This window comes from Natator depressus, chromosome 3 (genome assembly GCF_965152275.1).
Source record: "Natator depressus isolate rNatDep1 chromosome 3, rNatDep2.hap1, whole genome shotgun sequence".
NCBI classification, from domain to species: Eukaryota; Metazoa; Chordata; order Testudines; family Cheloniidae; genus Natator; species Natator depressus.
Genome location: NC_134236.1, coordinates 99,239,687 through 99,263,383, shown reverse-complemented (window position 1 = coordinate 99,263,383; position 23,697 = coordinate 99,239,687). Strand labels below are relative to the sequence as shown.

Below are 23,697 nucleotides of genomic sequence, written 5' to 3'. Positions count from 1 at the left end.
ACATCTATCTTTATCTATGGTATGGTACACACACGTACACATCATAACGCAATTTTTTTCATCTGATCCAACTGTGATAGTACCAGGATAATTGCTTGCTGTTTTCTCTGCCAGATTGTGGCTGTTTCACACTACCATCACTAACAACCAACCCAGAAGAATCATATCAAAGAGGCTTAGGACATTTGTTCAATATTCTTAGATTTGATTTTTTTTAAATACACTTTGAAATTCAGAAATGCTGTGATAATATACAGCTGGGCCATCATTTGAAACGGCTAATGCAAATGACAATAGCACTCTACTTAAGAAAGAGCAGGAAACATTTCAAATAATAACCTCAGAGCAACATTCATGCTTTACAATACTCTGGGATTTCGCTCTTTGATAAAAAGTGAAAATTGAAAACAACCAAGTCAAGTCATAGTCCCTCTGATATTGTAGCTGCAGGGCAAACTTCATGGAATGCTGCTAAAGAAATATAAAATCTTATGTAAAAAGAAAATCCACACGAAAGATGGAGAGAAAATAAAGGCAAGATAACTGTGAACACAAGGATATGAATACATTGAGGCTTTACTGTCATCATAACTAACTACAAAAGCAACAATTGTAATTATGCGTTAAAATGTATTTATTTTTAATATTTTATTGTATGCTTTCATCATACTCCAGATACCTCCCCTTTGCAGTTGCCACTGTTGCAGAAATGTTCAAAGCTTCAGCCATGTCAATGTCTGAGGGAGGGCGAGGCAGTACTAGGAGCTGTGCTTGTACCTGTAGTTTGATATGTGAAATGCACTGCTTTTTACGTGACATTATATATTTAAAGTCTTAAATCATGTGACATCATGCCCATGAATTATTAACCAGTTCTGAGACTACTTGTGAATGCTGAGTTTTTAGCATTGTCTAGGTGTAGAAGATTTGGAAAACCCTTTTGTTAGTCATGTCACCGCTCTGTGCCTCAGTTTCCCCATCTGTAAAATGAGGAGAAAGATACTGACCATCTTTGTAAAGCACTTTGAGATCTAATGAGGAAAAGTGCTACATACAAGATAGATATTAGCATTATAATTTTGCATATACATACAGTATATAGAGATAGGTATGCATACATATCCAACTATATCTTTACACACACACACAAAATATTTTTATGCACCCATACAGCGTATGGACACACATATGTATATCCACACAATGGAAAAACTTGATAACTTGTAAATAAAAATGCTTTGAAATCCTCCATGAAAGGAACGCTATACACAAAGAACAAAGTGCTTTACAATAATTAATTCAACCTCTGATGGAGATAAGTATTATAATTGTATGCCAATTAAACAGATTGCTAAATAAAGACCAACATTTTCAAAAGAGGCCTCTAAGTTGGGGTACAGGCAGTCCTCGGACTTACGACACAACTGGTTCCTGAAAATTGTATCGTAAGTCGAAATGTTGTAACTCAGAATCGCAATCCTCTCCATTGCGGGACCAAGCACTGTAAAGTCGAAACCAAGCGTCGTAAGTCGAATCAGGGTATCAATTCAGAAACATCATAAGTGCTGTTCATTATAAATCGAACGTCGTAAAGCCGAGGACTCCCTGTACTTCTAGTTTTGGATGTCCAACTTTAAATACAAGTGGTTTGATATTCAGGGGTACTGACCACAATCCTAATTTAATTCAAAGGGAGTTGGTGATGCTCAGAACGTATGGAAAAAAGTCTTTAGAGTTGGGGTCCCAAACTAAGGTACCCAAATTTATAGATCACTTTTGAAACTGTGTGTCTAAATGACTTTCCCACTACCAAACTGCAAGTCAGTATCAGATAAAACTACAAAACCCAGTAGTGATGGCCCAAAGTTTCATATTCTAGCCAAATGCTCTAGAAACTGCAGCCCATGAAGCATACTGCAGCAAAGCAATTGCCTGATTCTCTTCTAACTTACACTAGTTTTACACCAATGTAACTAAATTGGCCTCTGTGGCCTTCTGATTTATCCCAGTGAAAGAGGAGAATCAAGCCCTAAATGAAGTAAAATGTCGAACAAGTGGGCCTGAAAAACACAGTCTTAATAGTAAATGGCAGTTGTGTTTACTGATTACTGTATCTCTTAAAACTCCATTTTAAAAATGTAGCCCCTGCTGCAATACCAAACACACACATTTATCCTTGTCACTGTTCACATGTAGCAGGATGCTTTTCAACAATTTCTACTTTATATATACACTGAAATATCTCCTTCCATACATAGATATAGATATATAGCATCATTTTTACTTATATAAATATATCGAATCACCCACATGCACTCCTCTCCCCCTCCCCCACATCTCTGGTACACATCAGTTATGTGGATATGGAATATATCAGTTCTGTCAGGAGCAGCCAGAGTTCAGGACTTACATTGACAATTCTTTGGATCAAGAGCATCTCCAAAATATCCATCAGCGCACCTTTCACAGTATTGACCTGTTATACCAGGCTTACATATCAGGCAAGCTCCAGATAAGCTGTCACAGCTGCCAGGAACGGAGAAGTCAAGGTTGTCATTACACTGGCAGGGCCGGCATGATCCTCCTGGTATTAAAGGTTGTCCAAAATAGCCATCTGCACACCTAAGACAAGAGATACTATCAATCAGGGTACTTACATAGTCCTGTTAGGAGAAATGTTTACAGTTTTGTTGTCTCACTAATCACTACGGATGATTTGATTTTTCTTTCAAGTATTTTTTTAAGTGCCTCGAAAAACAGCACTGTAGATACAGAACCAGCTGAAATCCTGCCAGCTCTGCTAGTAATTAGATTTCAGTGGGGGTGCGGGAATCTTGTCACTGGCACTGAAGACGAGACAAAAGCATAATAAGAAATCTGTCTATTGGAACTCCAGAGGAATTCAGGTCCATGTTGGAAAGCCTTTGTACAGCACATCATGTGTAGCTACCCAAGTAAGCTGCTTTTCTGTACTCACTAATCAGGAAGACTGACAATTCCCCTCCCCGACCCCATCCCTGGCCATAAAATATTTTTTGGGAAAACAAGTTCACCTGATAATACAGCAGCAAATGTATTTGTTTTCCTAATAAATAAATAAAATAAAATAATACACAACAAATCTGCGACATGGAACTATCTGTTTAATATTAGAGGGATGTATGTCTGTCACACAGAGGTCATGTAGAATGAACTCAGTAATGCAGGAATTACTTAGTTGTAGCTAAGTAAGATATACTGCTCATTGCAAATTTCAAACTAGGGATGTTAAAAAACTCACTTATTTTTCAATTTACCTGTCAGTTGCTTTCTATAGGTACCATGTAAAACATTACTGCACCTGAGTGAACACTACTGCATGTTTTGAAAGTGTATCTTTACTGTTGCAGCCCATTTTCTATTTATATTCCGCTCGGCTCTCCCTTTCCATTGCAATTGCTCACACTTCACAGTAAGACCAACTTGTAAAGGGAGAAGTAAAAGAAGGAACGTAAAAGTCTCCTAATTCAGGCTAATATAGTTGTTCATGTCATGTCGTAAGAATTCAGACTAACGTAAAGGAACGCTAAAACTCTATGAACCTCCATGTTATTTAAGCCAGTGTCTCCAACGAGCTGACAGCTCCATCTCATCACCTACCAGGCAGGATACACAAGCAAGAATCTTGTGCATTATGCCTGGATATATCCATACATCTCCACTACACTTTCCCTCTCAGAACTTCAGGGGCAACTTCACCCATTTCCCTCAAATTCACCCTTTCTTTGCACTCAGCACATCCCATCAAGGTTTCTAAAGGGATCGAAACACTTATGGTACCACTGTCTTATGAAATGGTTATTAGTTTTGATACTAACAGAGCTCATAAAGTGCTGGATGATTGAGAGTGGAGAGAAAATGCTATCTGGATCTGATCAAATATCTATCTATAGCAGGATGCTATACAATTTAAATATAATTTTTCCTATTCCACCATCATATCTAAAATTGAAAACTATTACAGTCTAGATTATGTAAGCCTTACTCACACAAACAGTCCAAAAGGGATTATCTGTATAGGTCAGTGGTGGGCAACCTGCGGCCCGCTGGCCGCATGCGGCCCGTCAGGGTAATCCGCTGGTGGGCCACCAGACAGTTTGTTTACATTTACACCAAATGGCAAGATAAAGTCACCAACGCAGAGGTTCTTCAAAGGGCAAATTTACCAGCTGTGTCAGCCCTGCTCAAGCAAAGATGACTGCACTGTCTGGGCCATCTGAGTAGGTTGGAAAAGGGATGCATACCCAAGGACATGCTATACTGGGAGCTATCAGAGGGAACAAGTATTACAGGACGTCCCAAGCTTCGCTATAAAGACACATGCAAGCAAGATATGAAGGAATTTGGAATTGATCTTGACCAATGGGAAATCTTGGCAAGTGTTCATAATAAGGGGCGCCATCATCTCCCTCAGGCTATCAAAGTCCATGACAGGAGCTGGCTCCTACAGCTTGATGAGAAAAGAGCCCATGGGAAGCAAGCAGGTACCAACCAAGACACATACATTTGCAATAACTGCCAAAGATAATGCAAATCTCAGATTGGCCTATTCAGTCACGAGACATTGCAAACTATCTACATCATAGGTTGCAATTCCCACCATCTCTCACAGATGAAAGGATGCCAACACAAACACAAGTCACTGACATACTCTGTATCTATCTGGCACATACATCCAGTGGTAGCTGCATGGTTTTTGCTGCCCTAGGCAAGCTGGAAAATATATAACTCCTTCTCTCACCACCTGCAGGTTGCATTCACACAAGGAGCCACAGAACACCAGATTTTGCTTTTCATTTAAAGAGGCCTGCTCATGGATTATGGTACTAGTGAAGCATGCAGAATCAAACTTATGCTAAATCCTTTACTACGCCAGTTGCTTGGTTATTGCCTCCTCCAACTATATTGCTGAGCTTGACCTGGGTAGCAACTATTAAGTAATTTCCAACCAATAGAAAAATTACTTTGATCCAAGAATCCCTATAAACTGTTAAAATTGTTTAGGTTGCAAAACCAAGTACTCTAAAGTTAGGAAAATACTAGATTCATGGTTGCCTGTGCAACCTTAATTTAGTTCCCTTGTGCTTCCAACCTATGTATTCAATAAAGCAACGGTGCTATGGAAAAAATAGCATGTGATTAACCACCACAATGAATATGCACAGGGTGGCCAAATTAAGGTTGCATGCACAACCATAAATCCTAACTTTTGAGTGCCTGGCTTTGCAACCTAAACAACATTCTTTTAACATAGGTTGGTTTTGGTTGGTATTTTTTTCTTTGGGGGGCGGGGGTTATTTTTAAAATAACAAAGGTAAAAACACATTCTATTTTGTATCACTATAACAATCCCCCCATCAAATATAATCATCAGGGTTTGATCCCTGAGCAGTCAGTATTGTAGCAAAGAGGCTACTGCTTGAGCCTTTGTTAGCTAGCAGCAAGAAAAAGCAGTTATCGCAGAGAAGGAACATGCTGCTGGTACTATGTGCTGGGTCCAGGAGGTGGTCAGGGGGAGCCCAGCCCTTCTCTCTCTTCCCTGCCTTGTGAGATGGGAGGCTCCTTCCCCATGTGATGCCCCCAGAGGGGAGGATGGATGGCTGAAACTACGTGCTGGGTGCAGGGAGTTATGGGGAAGATCGACTTGGCTCTCTTTTGCCTCCCTCCCTCACTAGTTAGGGGAGCTCCTGCTCTATGTCATGCCCCCAGAATGAAGTAGGTAAATTGTGACTCAGGCCATGTATTGCGTTGAGATGGGTTATGGGGGCGCTTGGCTTGGCTCTCTCTCTTGCCCCTCTGGGAGTTGGGAGAACTCCGGCCCTATACCACACCCCTGAGGAAAGAGAAAATGGAAGTCTGGGGAAGAAGGATTATTAGGGGAACTTAGCCTTGCTGTCTCCCCCACATCCCCCACATCTAGCTGGTCTGGCAGCTCCCAAGCATTCCCAGAGCAGTTTCTTCTGCTGCCACTGTTTTGGTAGTGACACAGGCCAAGCTTGTGATTTTGTGATTTTGTGATTGGTCAGTGATTTTGACAGGCTACCAAAATTTTCCCAACAAGCCCAAATGAGAACTGACAGTGATTTTTGATACTTTAACATTCTGCTAAATCTGAATGCAATTTCATAGGACAAAGAAAAGGCACTTTGGAGGCTGGGGGTGGGGGGTGTGAGCTTTTCCCAGCTGAATATAAGACCTGCTGTAAACAATGAAGGTGTTGATATTTCACAATGAAAAGGTCCCAGGAATCCTTTATAATGGAGAGTATTATGCATCCTAAATAAAGGAGTCCTGACCAGATCCCCCTACAACAGGCAAAAGCAGGTTTGTGGGCAGCTGTAGGAATGAAAGGGTATGAGGCTGTTGTTTTGAGAGAGAACTGTATATAAGATACCTCATGATAATTTGGGACTGTTAAATTACTAGTTTCATATGACTCAGATCAGTTGTTAGCTTGCAGTTACTAAAATAAAAAGGAATTTCATGTACAATCTTTGGGCAATTACACATACACTTTTAATAGCAAATACAACATGTTTTCTTCTGCCTTCTAAATGTTTAATGTAATCAGTGGCCGTGAGCTGTTCTACACAACTTGCTACATTTAAAAAAAAAACCCACCACTTTTTCAGATTCCATCCTTGGCACTAATCTACGGATTATGCTCCACTCTGAAATAGCATTTGTTGACGATGGAAACTGTCAATGACTTTGCATTGGCAAACTGCCACCAAAGTGCTCCTGATGTGATTACCTCCTGCAGTCATTAACTTCATAGTCCCCTAGCTGAAAGGAGGAGGATGCTGTCCGAGGCGGACAGGAAAAGACAGGCAGAAATAGCACTTAGCAGGAGCAGCCACAGTGAGGGTGGGTGGGAACAGGTGACAGCCTGCATACTCTCTCTCTCTCTCTCGCTCTCTCTCTCTGTGGTGCAGGGAAAATACTGCACTATAGGGGATTTCAGGGGAAGTCACTGTGACTGTAAGTTGGATAGGCAGGGCTATACAAGGGTAAATATACAGGAGGGTGAAAAAGGGTGTAAAACAGGCCCCTTGCCCTCTCTTACACCTCTTGTTTGTCAGTTTTCTTGCTACAACCCCACTCTCCCACTTCTCATCCTGTAACTTACATCAGTTTACACTCAGTGGCCTTCATTCACTTTAGCGTCTGTGCTGGAAGATGCTGGAGGAAACTCTAGCAGTGAGTCCCAAGTGTCAGAGAGTCCATCAAAAGAAAGGTCAAAGGGGGACCACGGAGGATCCAGGGTCTAGAGAGTGCCCTGCTCAACAGGATGATATGCTGGAGAGCAAGAGGCTGTGGTCAGGGAGCCTGGGGATATGCTGATTCAGCACTGCCTGAACTGAAAAGCTGCCCCTCTCTGGTGAAGCCCCTAAAGGAGGTGACAGTGTAAACATTGACTTCCCTCCCATATAGGTGATATTCCCCTTGTGGGAAATTGTTCCTGTGGTACAAAGGTGTGCAATTTGTGCCTCCCTGATTAGCATTAGGGAGTCAAATGCTCTTACCCCAACCTATCTCAATCTACACAATGGTAACTTCTGCAGCCATTTAAATTAGGCCTTCCCGTACAACACAGAAAAGAGGTGCGGGGATGGAAGAAGACCTTCACCAAACCTTAGGCTCTCTCAATACCAACAGCTCATGGAGGGAAATTAGACTAAGACCAAGTATACATGAAATACACCAGACTGCCAGAAGCTGGGACTGGGTGACAGGGGATGGACCACTTGATAAATTGCCCTGTTCTGTTCATTCTGTCAGAAGCACCTGGCACTGGCCACCGTCGGAAGACAAGATACTGGGCTAGATGGACCATGGGTCTGACCACGTACAGCCATTCTCATGTTCTTATACACAGAACTTCTCTTTTTGTCTTTTTCTATATAGGTTAAAAATTTAATATTCTCAAGCAACAGAAAAGTCTCTGAATTATTAATGTGCATTGCTGTATATTTGTCACAGATATTTTTCTGTCACTATTTAAAACCCAGTAGCTCCACTTGCTAAGTAAGGTACAGCAATAGAGATCTAGAAGCAAGAAAGATTTTAAATATTGGTTTAAAATAATTAACACAACAAATAAATCCTGTTAGAAAAGTTGCATTTTTGGTTGTACCCTGACTTTTTAAAAAGAACCAACAGTAATGCACTGAATAATTGATTCACCATGCTCTAAGCATTTGACTTACATTTTAAAGACACAAAAATAATTATGAAAACTCAAAAGGGGCACAAAATAGCCAGAAAGATAATATTAAAAACTCTGACTGCTTTCTGACAAATGCTTTCTTGAAGTTGTAGCTTGGTGTTTAACCCTAACATCATAAATGATCCCTTTTTTTGCAGCTGATTTATAAAGCAATGTAAGAAAAATAGTATAGAGAATAAATAAATTATGTCAGTACATATACTCTATGATAGAGAAGTATGAATAGGAACCTCCTTGGTGAGTTCATTGCAAGTTTGGGGGGCATAGGGAGAGAACAAACAGGTATAATAATCCTGTGTGAAAAGCACTCTTGCTTTAGACTTTAAGGGAGAAATGGTAAAAAAGACTGCTGTATGGCACTTGCTTACCTCTCACAGCGTGGTCCTGCATACCCAGGAGGGCAGTCATCGCATATTAATCCATGACTTCGGTCTAAATGACATGTTGGGCTAAAGCTACGTTGTTGATGTTGGGCAAGAACAGGGACAAGGAGGAAACATAAAAAGAAAATCATTAGCGTTTCAGTTCCCTTCCTTCTTCAAAAAGCATTACTTTGAAAATAGAGCACAGGGAAAGTCCTTCTGTTCTAGCACATGGAGTTTAGGATCGGCTCCAGCCAATAGAAGTTGGAATGACTCTGCTATTTCTACCGACACTGGATATAGCACAACCGATGGCACCATCCCAATGTCATGTTATTATGGGACTTTAGCTTTTCACTGAGTCAGTACACCATTAAAAAGCAGGAATGTACAGCTGCTTGTCTGTGCCCCTGAGGGCCTGGCAAAACATGAAACCTCGGACTATACTCTCCAGCTAAATCTCTCTGAAACTGAAGGACAATTGTTTGGAAAGCTCGGTTAACGTAGTTTACGTGGAGTGTAAAAAAAACTCCAATGCACAAGGGGGGGGGGAACTAAAGGAAAATATTTGGTAAAACTTCCAACACAACTCAAGATTAAAATTCAGCCTGAGCCTTATCTGAGCAAATCCAGTGGCAATAGCAGTATCAACAAGCCATCCAGTCACACTGCAATTTCAGAATGGTCTGCAGACTACTGAGCTTTCCTTCATGCATATTTTTAGCTGTAGTTTTATATAACAGAGGTAATAGTCAGGTCTTGGCAATGCAGTTATTTGCATGCTTACAGCCTTCCTATGATGGTGTTTTATCCTGGCTGTGTTCCTCTGCCCTGTAGCATTTTGTTTTCTATGTTTTTCCTCCCCGTTACATGATTGACACACTATAATGAGGTAATCTGCTGGCACACAGAAAGATATAAACAGTTTTAGAACAACAGGAGATTCATCGCTTTACCACTTTAAAGCAATCTGCCCTCAGTTATGCTTTCTTTTGTTTCAATTATAGATTAATTTAATTCTATTTATAACCACTCTGGCTGCCACAAGACATACCAGTGGTCCAGCAGCCTTAGGACATAGCTCCATGAAAAGAATGAGTGCAATGGGGTTAGTAAACGTGAACAAGGATTTGTAATTTTCTGTTTTTTCCCCTGGGGGTATTGTTTACACTGTTATGAGCCATGTAATGCACCTTTACAGTCATGTGAAATTGGCCCGTATTACATAGTTTAGCAGCTATTTTATTACAATATATTAGCATATAGTAATATAGAAGTAATAATAAAATTAGTAGTACAAACATAATATTTCCACACTTTTAATTATCAGAAAAATATCACTCAGATCTGGATTTTTCAAGTTTTCTTTTTTTGACTTAAAAAGTAACCAAGTCTGCAGACCTGCTCAGAAATTCCTTGTATAGACATTATTGAGTTGTACCAGACACATTTTACTCAGATTTAGAGTGAGAGGCAGGGATGTCCAATTAATCATGTAACTTGACGAGCTGAATACTCTTTAGACTTTTGTATGTACATAATACATATTCTGGCCACTTCCTAGGTTCTTGAAAACTAAATCATGTGATGCAAAAAAAGTGGATTAAATTATATTTTAAAAACAGAAACTGTGTGTTAGCTGTATGCTAACTGTATGCTCAGAGAGACAATGTAGGTGAGGTACTATCTTTTATTGACCCAACTTATATGGTGAGAGAGACAAGCTTTCAAGATACACAGAGCTCTTCTTCAGGTCTGGGAAACATAGTCAATGTGTTGAAGAACTCTATGTAAGCTCGAAAACTTGTCTCTCGCACCAACAGAAATTGATCCACCTCACTCATCTTGTCTCTAGAATATCCTGAGACAGACACAGTTACAACACTGCATACAAGAGTGTGCTCAAGCAGGTTTAATACATCAGTGTCCATGAACTTCAAGATTTTGAGCAAATTTTAGGTACATAAATAATTGGGGAAAATTATGTGTCAGTGAAGAAAGACAGAAGTTTGCCAGAAAAGTTTTGACCTTTCTTCTGAGCCACCTTTGAAGGGATTTTGCTGTTGCTTTCTGAATGGTTTACAGGATCCAGGCCATGAATACCAAAAAATGCCACCAAGTAATGCCAAGTTATATTGACATAATATCAGTAATGATGAAAAAACTAATATTTTAAGCAAACTTCATAATATGCCCCACTGCAATAGACAGTCTCACTCTATTTTATTTTGTTTTAATATCATAAAACACGATTACAGCTGGGCCTGAGCAGTAAAATTAGAGCCCAGACTTCCACCAAATACTTCCTTCCTCCACTACAGCTTAGGAGTGATCAAATGGCCTGCTGGTTCGGGCCCATATCTTTAAGGAAAAAAATCTCAGTATAGAAAGAAGAGCTTTCATCATCCAGTTGTAAGAAAAGCACATTGCCAGCAAGTAAACTATCTGATATAGGCATTTTTTTACAGACATGTTGCCAGTGAAAACTAACCCCACCACAAGATTTGATTTAGGCCACTACACTTTTGCACAATATACAATTCTGGTACTGTATTGTTTTTATAGCACTCCCATGGTTAACTGAGGGCAGGACTGTACTCCAGTATATATTGCTACAGTAGGGAGCTCTACTTCAGTCTTCTACTTCCAGTCATATAGTGGGGAGTTCCTCATGCTGTTTATGCAGCAGCTGCTACTGCAATCTTCTCACATGACAGCATAAGCATAGAGCCAAGTACAAGTTACACGAAAGAGGCCAAGTATGTCTCTAATGCAATCATGGGGTATGCCTGCAGTTTGAGCCGACATACAGGAGCAGCGAAGCTGTGGCAGCATGCCCGTCAGGAAGAGGTAGCCATGTGAGGAACTGCTCAGGGTTCCAAGGCAGGGCTGAATAGCCCATGCTGAAAAGCATGCTGTCTTGGCTTCACTGCTCTGGGAACCAAGCTAACCAGATTAAAGCTAGCTCAGGTATGTCTACTCAAGATGAAGTTACACCCAGTGATTGCAATATAAATATCTCCTTTTTAGAAGCAGCCTGTGGAGTTGTGGGAAGCTGTGTGGTTGTGGGAAACTGAGGGTTCAATGCCAAGGAAAAGCAGAAGGTGCTCTGCCCAAATGTGTGTGCTAGAGGGCTGAGAGTGCAAGAAGCCGTTCGACTGCCATACACCCATTGTAGAGGAAGGCAATCTAGTGGCTCTGCTGGGGAGTAGTAGATGACATGCCAGTACCAGTGGTTCCGTGTCTGGGCATGGTGGGTATAGAGCCATGTACACTGAAGAGCACCAGCACCAGGACAGTTCTGTTGAGAGGGAAAGTTGTACACCACTTTCCCCCAGGATCTCCGCACACTCTTGGTCAAAGTACACTCTGACTTACAATGAGATGTGAATGTGGAACAAAGTCAACAGAGTTAGAGTGATGTAAATAGAGCAAAAACTGGGCCACCTATACTTTATACAGGCAGATTGCCGTTCAGTGATGCCCTCCCTCCCTGTTCCCTTCAGAGCTCTGCCTCATAGAGAAATCATTTAGCCCTAAACTTCTTATGAAATGATCATCATCTTTGTCTCCTAAATATTGAAGCAGATTGGAGATTGACTTAGAATCTTCAACATTGGGCTCCTAAAATGCTGGTGGCACTAACAATGACACTGTGCTGCAAGAGGGCCACAATTAACCTGTGGCTGGAATATGCTAAAGAAGTTAATTTGAACCCATATATTTATTTTAAAATACTCCTTCGCCTGTGAGACAAGCAGAATAGGAGAGTCAGAAGATCCAATATGAGGGTGTGAGCATAGAATTTTACCTGGACTACATGGTATCAATAGAATTTTGGTATTTTGAACTTCAGGACATTGCACTGACTAAACCCAGTGAACTGTCTTTCAAACCACACAATCTACTGAATTGCTTGTGCTTAAGTATCACAGAGAAATATTTGTAGTTACCAAAACAACATTGATCTTAGCCACTAATCATGATTTAACAATCTCACCAATATTTTACAACATTTAACAATACAAGTTCATAGTAATTATTCCAAGAAATATTTATAAATGAGTTAGAATATCTTGGCTTGCAAGTTACAAGGCTGAATTCAACTGAGAAAATTCTGTTCTGTACATCAGATTGTGAATGAATCAGCAGCTACCACGAGCTATTTGAAATCCAATTAAAAAGAAAAAGGCAGAAGAAATCTCAGCCAGATTGGTTGTGCAACTAGTATACAGAAAGTTAAAAAAACCCATCAACTCCTAAGAAAAACACATACAAAATCTGTAATTTCAGCTTTCTATTTAAATGGATAGCTATTGTGTAGGTGTAGGGGAGGGCAGAGTGGGAAGGGGGACTTTAATAAAAAGAAATACTGATTAGTGGTGAGAACAGAGGTCTAGGAGTCAAGAATTTTAGATTTTACTTAAGGCCCCAGCCTTAATTAGCACAGTAAATAAAGCCACTCAGCTGTTCTGTGCCACTGTTTCCCATCTTTAAAGTGGGACTAATACTTACCTGAGGTCATATGATATTTATTAATGTTCATAAAACCCCTGTGAGACAATATTCTACAGCACTGGTTGGCCCAAAATGAGGCAGTACCAGTACTATAAGATTCCATGGTTTAGATCATTATTGTACAATATTATAGTTGTTTTTATTTTAAATAAGGGGCATTTGGAGATCCTCATCCAAAAGAGCAAGAGCACTCAACACAAAAATAACGCAATTTATTAAATGTATGAAAAAATTATTGTTATACAGTAAATATGCATCTTACTTGTTAGAAGGTATAGTTAATGGGCAGGCACACAACTGGCAGTCTTCACTTGTCCCTTTAGTAGGATCGCCATAGAAACCAGGAAGACATCTATCACAGTATGGGCCACCTGTATTGTACTTGCAGTCCTGAATAGCAGATGGAAAGTAGAGAATGTCAGTTCAACCTCAAAATCAAAGAACTAGCCATGGAAAAGACCTTGTAAGGTCATCTAATCCATTCTCTCACTAGTGCAGGGTTGTTCCCTACAGTACATGTTCTACTGCTTTGCTGTTTAGCAGGGAACTAACTCTTACAATCAATGGTTCAAAGACACATTTATGTTCTTTCTGGAGAGATCATCTTAAGCCAAATGAAAAGAGTATTTATACCTCCTTGTTTCTTGTTTAGATCTGGCATATTTTAAAGGGGCCTGACGCACTTAGCAATGTGAAAAGGTTTATTATTGTAGCCTTACTCTTATATCTTATACTCTTGATGAAAAATTAAGGGATTCAGATGCCGATCTCACATATACAGCACACAGTCATCTGCAAATAACTGTTGCAGTTGCACATCTAAGTACAGTCATTCATTTTATGAGGTCTGTGGCTGGCAATCCACTCTATTTTGGATCAGAAGCTGACCCCTGGTAATTTATTACTTATGCTGTATAACACGATCAGAGTTATGATTTGCAAGTACAAGTAAGATTTGAAATTCCCTTCAAGTCTTACTTCTAATTAGAGGGCAGAAGCTGGGTTTATATGTTTGGCCCCCAAAACATGGAATCTCAACCAACCACGTATGCTCCTTTGTTAGCGAGTGACTTATTCGAACCCTGGCTCTATAGACCATGGAGGTCCCTGGCTGCTCTCACAGTTTGCCCCTACCTCTTTCTGTCAAGGGCATAACTTTTCCCATTGAGGGTAATTCACATTGAGAGCTCTTAGATTTTTCTCAATATTTATTGTCCCTCCATCTTCTCCTTGATCAACCATTACCTTGGACACCACAAGGATGTCCTTGCAGGAGACAATTAGCTGGTCTGTCTTCTCTCATTCTAACTACATGACCTGCCCTTGAAGTTGTTGGTATTTCACTACATTTACTATACCAGGTTCTCCATAGACCTTTGATAGTTCTTTATTAGAACTTCTTCTCCATATATCATTCTCCCTTTTTGGCCCAAAAGTTCATCTCAACATTTTATTTTTCAAGATATTTAGCTATCATTCTTAGTCAGTGTTCAGGTCTCACATCCACATATAACAAAGTCTTGTATATCTCAAGCTTGGTCTTTCTCAGTAGTAGTTTGGAGCTGAAATTTTTTTGCTGAGAAAGGTAACAGGCATTCCTGCTCTGAAACCATGCCTTAATTTCCTCACGCACCATACTGTTATTGGTGATTAATGTTCCTAGGTATTTAAACTGTCTAACTGATGATTATAGACTGCTACATAAACTTGTCCCTTTTTCTCTCATCAGCTCATAACCATATATTTGCTTTTATCTTCATCAATCTTAAGACCCATTTTTCTTGCTGCTTCCTTCAAATCTCCAGTCATCCTTTGAACCATATCATCTGTCTCTCCTATGATACCCAAGTCATCAGCATATCCAAAATGTTGGGGTAGGACATTTCAATTCACCCCATCCTGAGAATTTTGCAATGATCATACCACTTTTTCCTATAGCCACATTTAAGACAAAGGAAATGCAGTAAATCTAATCTACCTGGATTTCAGTAAGCAATTTGATACAGTTCCACATGGGAAATTATTAGTTAAATTGGAGAAGATGGGGATTAATATGAGAATTGAAAGGCAGATGAGGAACTGGTTAAAGGGGAGACTACAATGAGTCATGCTGAAAGGTGAACTGTCAGGATGGAGGAAGGTACTAGTGGAGTTCCTCGGGGACCAGTCTTGAGACCAATCTTATTTAACATTTTTATTACTGGCCTTGGCACAAAAAGTGAGACTGTGCTAATAAAATTTGCAGATGACACAAAGTTGGGAGGTATTGCCAATACAGAGGAGGACCGGAATATCATACAAGAAGATCTGGATGACCTTGTAAACTGGAGTAATAGAAATGGGATGAAGATGAGGCGATGACTGACAATGTTGCCAATAGGTACTAGGAATGTTATATCTAAGGTTCAGGTAGGACTCAAAGCATTATACTGTTTGTCCTGGAGATCACACAGTAAAATTTCTGTCAGAGTACAGAATAGTGTCCAAGACCCTCAATATAACTTTGCTAATGCATAAACATTAACACTGCTATATACTAAGAACCTTTATCTTATTTAAACTAAGGCCCCTTTAGCCTGCCAGTGCAGAATGATTGTGCACTGCTGCCCTCCCTCTGGATTTCTGTCATGGAGAGTCATGCCTATTGTTAGTTTACACTAGCAGAGGACAGTGAGAGGAGATATTAAATTAGTATATTTCTGGCCACCATGATCCTTCCAGCCACCTTCCAATCCTTGCCTATTCCTAGCTATGGTACTCATGGTGTGTGCCCCATTTATAGATGATTGAAGAAACAATGCAGGCCAGTTTCCCAAAGGATTCTGGGAACCATCCTATCACCAACATGAATAAATTCAAAACAAAATCTCAGAGGGTCTATTTTCTCCTAGCTTACTAGTGGGGATTTAATATTTCATTACAAATATTGTATGCTGCAGTGCCTATTAACGCCACTGAGTGCTTTTGTTCTTCACAAGGACTAGGTTTAACCAGCCTCCTAATGCTGCATAGTGCTCTCATAACACTACAAAAGAGGATTTCTGCATGTTTAGAACTTGCACTGCTTACTAAAGCAGTTATCATGTATATCACAATGGTAATGTAAATGATATAGCATGCAGCTCTCTGTATAGTTGTTCCAGGGATCAAAGGGCTTTGCAGGTTATTGCAAGATGTGCGTAAGAAATGAGCTTTTTATACAGGCCTATGCTGGAGCAGATGATCTGAGCTTTTATCATGAGTCAGAAACATATTTCAGCTGCTTTTCAACCACATTTCAAAGCTTAAGAAGAGTAAAAAGAAGTATCATATCTGTAAATTAGGTGCCTAAATTGTCTGTTGTATTACTGAAAAAACACCATGAATTATAATAAAGAGGCCAAAAGGCTGTGTAAATCTCAATATAAAGAATGCCTTTGATGTGAAACATTTCTTTCTTTCAGCACTCAAACGTCTCTCTCTTTCACTTCAAAAGCCTTAGGATCCAAACTGAATAGCAGCATTTAACAGCCTGCTTGGATACTAACCAATCTAACTTCACTTAGAGTACACTTAATGGAAACCACAAGAAACCTCCAGACAGACTTTTAAGCCCTTCTGTGCCCCCTCTCTCGACAGAATGCTATAGTACATGCACAGATAGTACAGTGATGAGCACAGCATAAATGCTTGATAATGTAGGTAGATTAGGTATTATTCAACTGGGTATTTTCCAAGTCCTTTTCACTAGTGTGCTATCCTCTCAGCAGTGTTCCTAGAGACATCTGATGGGGAAACTATACGAATCTCAGTCACTGATTTACTGGTGAACATCAAAATCAGTGGACTACACAAGCTCCACAATACAGCCCTCCATCACTCCCCGCAAAGGAGTATGAGTGAATGACTGGTAGAGAAAAATGAAGAGAGGTCCTAGGTTATTGGGTTGTTTTGGCTGAGCAAGTGGCCCCAGTCAGCTGTGCACTTCTAAGCAAAATAGCCCAGAGCAGCTGACTTACCTTCTGGAGCCTTAAATACTGACCCACTGGCAAGCCTTCCCTTTTCATTCTTTTTAACTGACTCTATCCCGTATTGATGTTACAGAGACTGTGGCTGGGAGCTACAATCAGTAATATACTAAATTCTCCCTATCTGTGTAAGGAAAGGCAAACCCATATCAGAATGGTCATGAATTTTTCTCATTGCATTTAAAGTGAAGGATTCAAAATGTAACTGTCAGGAGAGTTATGTTTTCCGAGGTACATCTTTAAGACTTACTGTATAATTAAAATGCTATTCATGGAAAAGCAATTTGAAAAATCCACTGATCCACAAATTAAGGCTATCTTGTTTTATACTGCAAGGCAATTAAAACATCCTGTATGGGGGAAAACAGGAAGACCAGCAGTAATTCTAAATGCCAAATTACATTGTAAAAACCCTGAATTTTCATTCTGGACTTTTCCCAGAAGCTTTTTCTGAAGGAAAGAAAAGGGAACATTTAGAAACACGCTCAATACGGAGCCTGCTTGAAATTCTACAGGGAAATGAGAGTATGATATCCCACTAAATTGGCACCGGCTCAAATTGTGTTTCTGCAAGACTAATGAAATGAGAAATGTTGTTTCAAGCTTCACGCCATGTCAGAGAATATAAAACTAAAATGCCCTTGAGTTAATCAGAACAGTCTATTCAGCGTAATTCGCCCATTCCAAAAGGCTACGGAGCAGGGTGGAAACAGCTGTATATTGGGTAAGATTGTTCTGGATAATAGCATGGACCTAATTGCTGAATTAGCAGGGAACTATAGTGAATATATGCATTCTGCAAGAAAAGTGCTGGTTTCTATTTACTCTGAACCATATGCTTTAAATACAAAAAAAGTTTTCTGATTTATTAAGCATTTCTTTGAAGCTAGAAGGAGGAAGCCAACAACAATACCTTCTTGTCATATTATAACAGAATTTACAAAGTTACCTTCTACAAACAATAAACAGAATAACCCCACAGCAGGAGACAGAGATGGGAGGTGATGGGAAATCTTGCATGGAAAGCTTATTGATATGCTTTGCTCCCTTCCATCATGCCATATCATATGCTGTTGATCCTATTTTACCACTTCAGACTAAAGTGAATAAACCCGTTTTTGCTTATTTGCAGAAGCTACTTTATCCTGATATAGGGGCATTCAGAAGCAGTTCAATATAAACATCTCTTCTGTCAAATCACTGCTTCTTTTCCTCAAGTACGTGAGGTCCCAGTGGTGGTTAATTCAATTGTATTGGTATATTGAGCCGATATTGGTGCCACCAATCAGGTTACCCAAAGGCAGCAGCACTTACCATGCATTCTCCTGTGATGTCATCGCAGAACTCCGCATGACCAAAGCATGTGCATGGTTCACAGATCCCACCGAAAATAGTGCCGTTCACTCGTCTGTGTCTAGGCCAACAAGACTGCAAGCAAGACAACAAATTTGTCAGACAGTTAGTGTGTGACTTTATTTTTTAAACAGTTTTGAATTTGATAGACAGGCTCAGAAAATGTATTTGCTAAATGTCTAAAAATATTGAAATATTTCTAGAAAGCTATTCTTCTTGGCACTGTGGCTTTGCACTGACCTTAGCTTTATTGGTAGGTGAGAGATTAGAGGAAGCATTAACTTGATCTTTCTTCTGAAATGGTAAAATAAAGCAGAGAAATGAAGAATGGAAATATGACAGCGTCAAAGCAAGAGGTACAGTTTGAAAAATAGCCAGAAGACAAAATACTGAAAGAGAGAGAGAAAAAAGCAAGGACCTTTTTTGAGAAGCTTAACTGCAAACAATGTACAACTAAGATACCCTTCAATCTTTCTTGTTCCAAGTCTAACAGGAGACTGCATTAAATTACAACATAGATTGAAAACAAAGCATGCTCCTTTATCAGCAAGTTTTATTTCTTCAGGCATGTATAATAGTTTTACATCTGAAATTATTTACTTTAAATTTAGATCCAATAAATGCATGACTAGATTTTTCTTGGCAAAGGTGATATCTTACAACTGATTCATCAGCAAAAATTCAGCTGTTTCACTTATTCATAATAAGATATAAGGCATCAGTCTTATTATATATTTCAAAAATGGCTTTACAGTTTTCACAAGCTATTCTCCCTCTATAAAGATGTTCATGTGATCTAAGGATTTTGCATATTGTAAATAGGTGCATGACATACTGTATTGACCTTGAAGAGAGCCAGCCTTATATAAGGTGGCAGTAGTCTTACAGAAACAGAGATATTTATACTAAAATGATCCTACATTTTAAAAAATGTTTTCCAAAAAACCTACAGTTGACAAGTGATCTCATTTCCTCTTTAAGGGGCGTTGTTTTTTATTTTTGTTTTTTAGTCATGTTCCTGTATAACATGAGATAGCTTTGAAGATTAATTAGAAAAGGAAGATTTTCTTTGAGAAACATTCCAGAAAAAGATGTTGGGTTTTTTTGTTGCTGTTTTGTTTTTGGCTAGGCATTCTTAATCAAGATAAACTGTAGATGTCAAATTAAGAACAAAAAGACTTAACAAACAGAAAGAGGGTTGTTTTTTCTCCTGCTGTGCAAGACACATCAATAGGTTCCTGAGCAGCCACCTTCCATGTTTTAATCTTTCCCTCCTTTATAAACTGCATATACAGTTTTTAATTTGTCTTAGAAAGTTAATCTAGTCTGAGGGAGTTGGCAAGCATGCACCACGTTGTACTATTTAAGGCTGATATTTTCAGACATTCAAGGGATGTGGATGCCCAGTCCGAGCCTGGTTTGGTGGTGGAACATCTAAGATGAGATTCAAAGCATAAATGGAAGAAACTGCACCGAAGAGATGGAGAGAGTTTATGGGTTGAGATTTAAAGAGAGGAAATTACTTTGATTCAGAGGATGGGTGCTGAATCCCACATAATCATGGCAGCACAAGTGAAACACTGACTCCCACAATGGAAAACTGAAAGGGAAGCCAGCAAGAAGCCAAGGTCAGGGGGAGGAGTGAGAATGCAAGGAAACAGGTGGATATAAGGTCAGAGGGGTGACATGGGCAGAACTAGGTGATTATCACAAGCATGAACATTTTTGGATTTTTAAAAATTGATCCATTTCAGCTGTGCCCAGGCACATTTAACTGAACAATTTTCCTTGCCCAAATTCTTGTAGAAAGTGAATTTTAAGCTTGTGCACTTGAGTATTCTCACTGGTGGTGACATCTTTAATATGGGATTGGATGCTTTCTAGCATAGCAATGAAACTGGGTTCCCCAAACACCTCACTAGAGCATTAGCACAGGTGCAACTGAATGAGCCAGACAAGGGTCTGACCTCACCTTTCACAACTATTTTTCTTCTTATGATTATTTATATTGCTATAGTGCCTATTTATCAGTTGTATTGTGCATGCACATGTAATTGCCTTGTATAAACAGGATGAGAGAAAGTTAAATTTAAAATCTGCACCATTGAAGTAAATCTACAGTAGCCTCAGTTCTGAAGAAACAAAGCTTTGGGCAAAGCCAGTGTTGCCGAGAAAGAAAGAGGTTAAAGTTACTTAAAATCCTATTTAACTGCACTCTCTCAACTGCTGTACTCCCTGGGAGATTCAAAGCCCCACAGGCTCCTTCTCATGTCTCCTGATTATAAGAGTCATAGTCATCCAGTCAGGGACCAGAAACAATACTTTGTGATTTTTGTGACCAATCTCAATTAGCCAGCACACAGCTCAGACTTTGAATCTCTAGTAGGGAGTGCTCACAACAGTCAATTCAATAAATAAATATAAGGAAATAATGATCTGCTCCCTGGCATCCTGTCAGCAGGAATAAAGGCTAAACTTGTCAAACAGAATTTTCCACAGCACATTATTTGCTCAGCACAAAGGCTCCAATTGTGTAATTGAAAGAACACAGGCAGACTGCTGCACCCCTACAGAGCCCCATGGACTCCACTAGGGCTCTGTGACAGTGCAGCCATTTGCAGATGTACTGTCAATTGTAGACTCTAGGCCTTTGTGTGTGTTAAATCCATAAGGAGTGTTGCAAATGGGCAATAACTGTGAATTGGATATGGAGACAGAATATGAGGGTAATATAGTCTGACTTTCTGGAGCAAGAGAATGGTCTGGTTGGGACACCCTGGAGATCAGAAGATAGGGATTTAGGACAATTAAGATGAGAAGTGTTACAGCATGAGTCAGAATTTCAGCAGAGTCAAGGTAAGTAGGAGCTCTGCCAGTGTTCCAAAGTTGGCAGGAGGCAGAATTATACACAATTGCAGTCAAGGGGCCTCTAAAATTTCTGGCCTTGAGATCAAAGTTAAGGTCTGAATTAAGAAGAGTAATGGAGGAGTCAGAAGCATGAGTGTCCAGGATAATAATGGTGTTTCAGCCAATTGTGCTTCCCCAAGTAATTGTACCTACAGGAGACAGACTGTAAAAGCTGCATCTATCTAGCTAACCAATGGTCTCATTTGATTTTGTTCCTATCTATATCATTTTGGAAGTGATACGAGCTTCTGTGGATTCCTTTAGGTCTTCTTTCTAGATTAGTATTACTAGCCCCAGCAAAAAGCAAAAGCATTTGGCATGAAACAAGACTCTAAGCCCTAAATATCATATATAAGCATGGGGTGATTTAAAGAAAAAGAGAGTTGACAAGCAAATGCCTAGAGTGTCTGTGTAAATGGCATATTGTTTGTAGTTTTGTGAAGCAGAGCATCTTGGTGTTTGAAACCACTTCCTTAGAGGCACAGCTTTTGAAGACTTTTGCGCTCCAATCTACCTCAAGCCATGCCTTTCTCGGTTAAGCATACGTGTATGTGTGCGCATGCATTAAGGGCGCATTACTGAGCTTGTATGAAGATATGCATGTTCTGAGAGCATGTATATGTTACTTCTCTAACCTTCAACCTGAACAAAAAGAAAAACCTGAACAGTACTCATGCAAAGAACCTGGGGAAACAAAAGTGGGAATTCAGCTACACTCAGACCATGACTACACTGCAGCCAAGTCTATAGTATGAGTGCTTTGCCAGTATAACTATACTGGTATACTGTACCAACAAGGTGTTCCTAGCATGGATGCAGCATATACCAGCAAAACTGTCCCTTTGCTGGTATAGGAAATTCTAGCCCCACTGAGTGAAACAAGCTATACTGGAAAAGAACGAGTTTTGCTGTATAACTGCATCTACTTTAGGGCTTTTACTGGCACAGCAATGTCGGTCAGTGATCACACCTCTTCATGCCCTTCACTGACATAGCTGTACCATCAGAAGTCTGTAAACCAGACATGGCCGAAGTCTGATAGTGGTTGATAGCAGCTCATGCTCACAAATTGTAAGATTATTGCTAAGCAATGTCTTACATACACGTGTAATGTCTCTAAATCGTGCAGTTGCAAAACAAATGACCTGAAGAGCACACGAAAATCTTCTAGAGAAATACTTTTCCACTCCATAACGTGGAAATCATTGTTGGGGTCTAAAACATTATCTTTGAAATATTATATTTAATAGTAAGTCTTACTTTTGAGTTAGGGTAACTATACAAGGGACCAAATCAGATTTACAGAAGAGGCACTTGGGAATCAAAAGTCATGTTTTGCAAATAATTATTACAATTTCCAAAGTTCCCTAATCAAATAACAACAACAACAACCACAAGACTGCAACTTGAAATTTCAAGCAGCAATTTCCCATTCGATCCAAAATCCAAGAGCAAGTGAATCTATCAAATGGCTCAGTTGGTATGTTGCATCAACAGGCAGCTCCAATAGACTGCGGCATTAGCACAGGTGATTTGCACTGAAATATATCTCAGCTCCACATGGATACTCACTTCGCAGGAGGTACCACCATACCCTGGAGGACACTGACAAACCTCCACAGAAGATGCCACCTTCTTACCAGTTGAATAGCGATCAGCAGCTTCAAGGCTAACCCCACTCAACCTGAGTTTAGATTAACAAAAATAAAATAGTTAACTCACAAACCAAGTATAGAAGGCAGATCAGTACACTTGGATGCAACTAAAAGTGAATGGGGAGACTCGGTGTGCTGTTCTCATTTACTTGCTTAAATATAGGAAGGCATTCATATTTATCCAATGTCTCAATTTCCTAGACGAATATCTACAGGCTTGTAGCTATTTCTGTTCATCATGTGAAGAAGAATATGGTCAGCACACACTTGAAAACTCAGAATACTGTATCTGTAAGAGAAAGGCTATTCTTGGCACGCAAGTTGCATGCTTTAGCTTCCATTACAGATGTACATATAAATAGCCTGCTTGTCGCAAATGAAGTAGCAAAGAATTTTAGACTGTAAAACAACTTTCTCCTGCTTAAAACATTACATTACTGAGCTTTGATTATGGGACATTTTTCTTCTGCAGATTTGCCCTTTTGAAAAAGATTTCAACTTATCAGCTCTGTGCAGGAGGAATTCTATACCTTGCACATAAGAGTCATTAGTTCCAGTTCTCCAAATGCCACAAAAAGAGAAGAGACACACACAGGAATTTCTATTTTTTCCATAATCTTGCAGCA

General features: G+C 39.7%; 1 protein-coding gene and 1 long non-coding RNA gene across 2 annotated transcripts in view; one reads left to right on the top strand and one right to left on the bottom strand.

Moving 5' to 3' along the window:
* The window catches only part of LAMA2 (laminin subunit alpha 2), a 472,624-nt gene that overhangs the window by 166,795 nt on the left and 282,132 nt on the right, over positions 1-23,697 (bottom strand). The window contains exons 15-20 of the mRNA XM_074948401.1: positions 22,989-23,100; positions 18,750-18,803; positions 18,471-18,584; positions 13,412-13,539; positions 8,638-8,724; positions 2,411-2,622 (exon numbers count right to left, since the gene is read on the bottom strand). Coding sequence (XP_074804502.1) covers positions 2,411-2,622; positions 8,638-8,724; positions 13,412-13,539; positions 18,471-18,584; positions 18,750-18,803; positions 22,989-23,100 — 707 coding nt within the window. The remainder of the gene's footprint in view (positions 1-2,410; positions 2,623-8,637; positions 8,725-13,411; positions 13,540-18,470; positions 18,585-18,749; positions 18,804-22,988; positions 23,101-23,697) is intronic.
* Positions 1-23,697, top strand: part of LOC141984897 (uncharacterized) — an 82,280-nt gene that overhangs the window by 10,999 nt on the left and 47,584 nt on the right. The window lies entirely within an intron of this gene.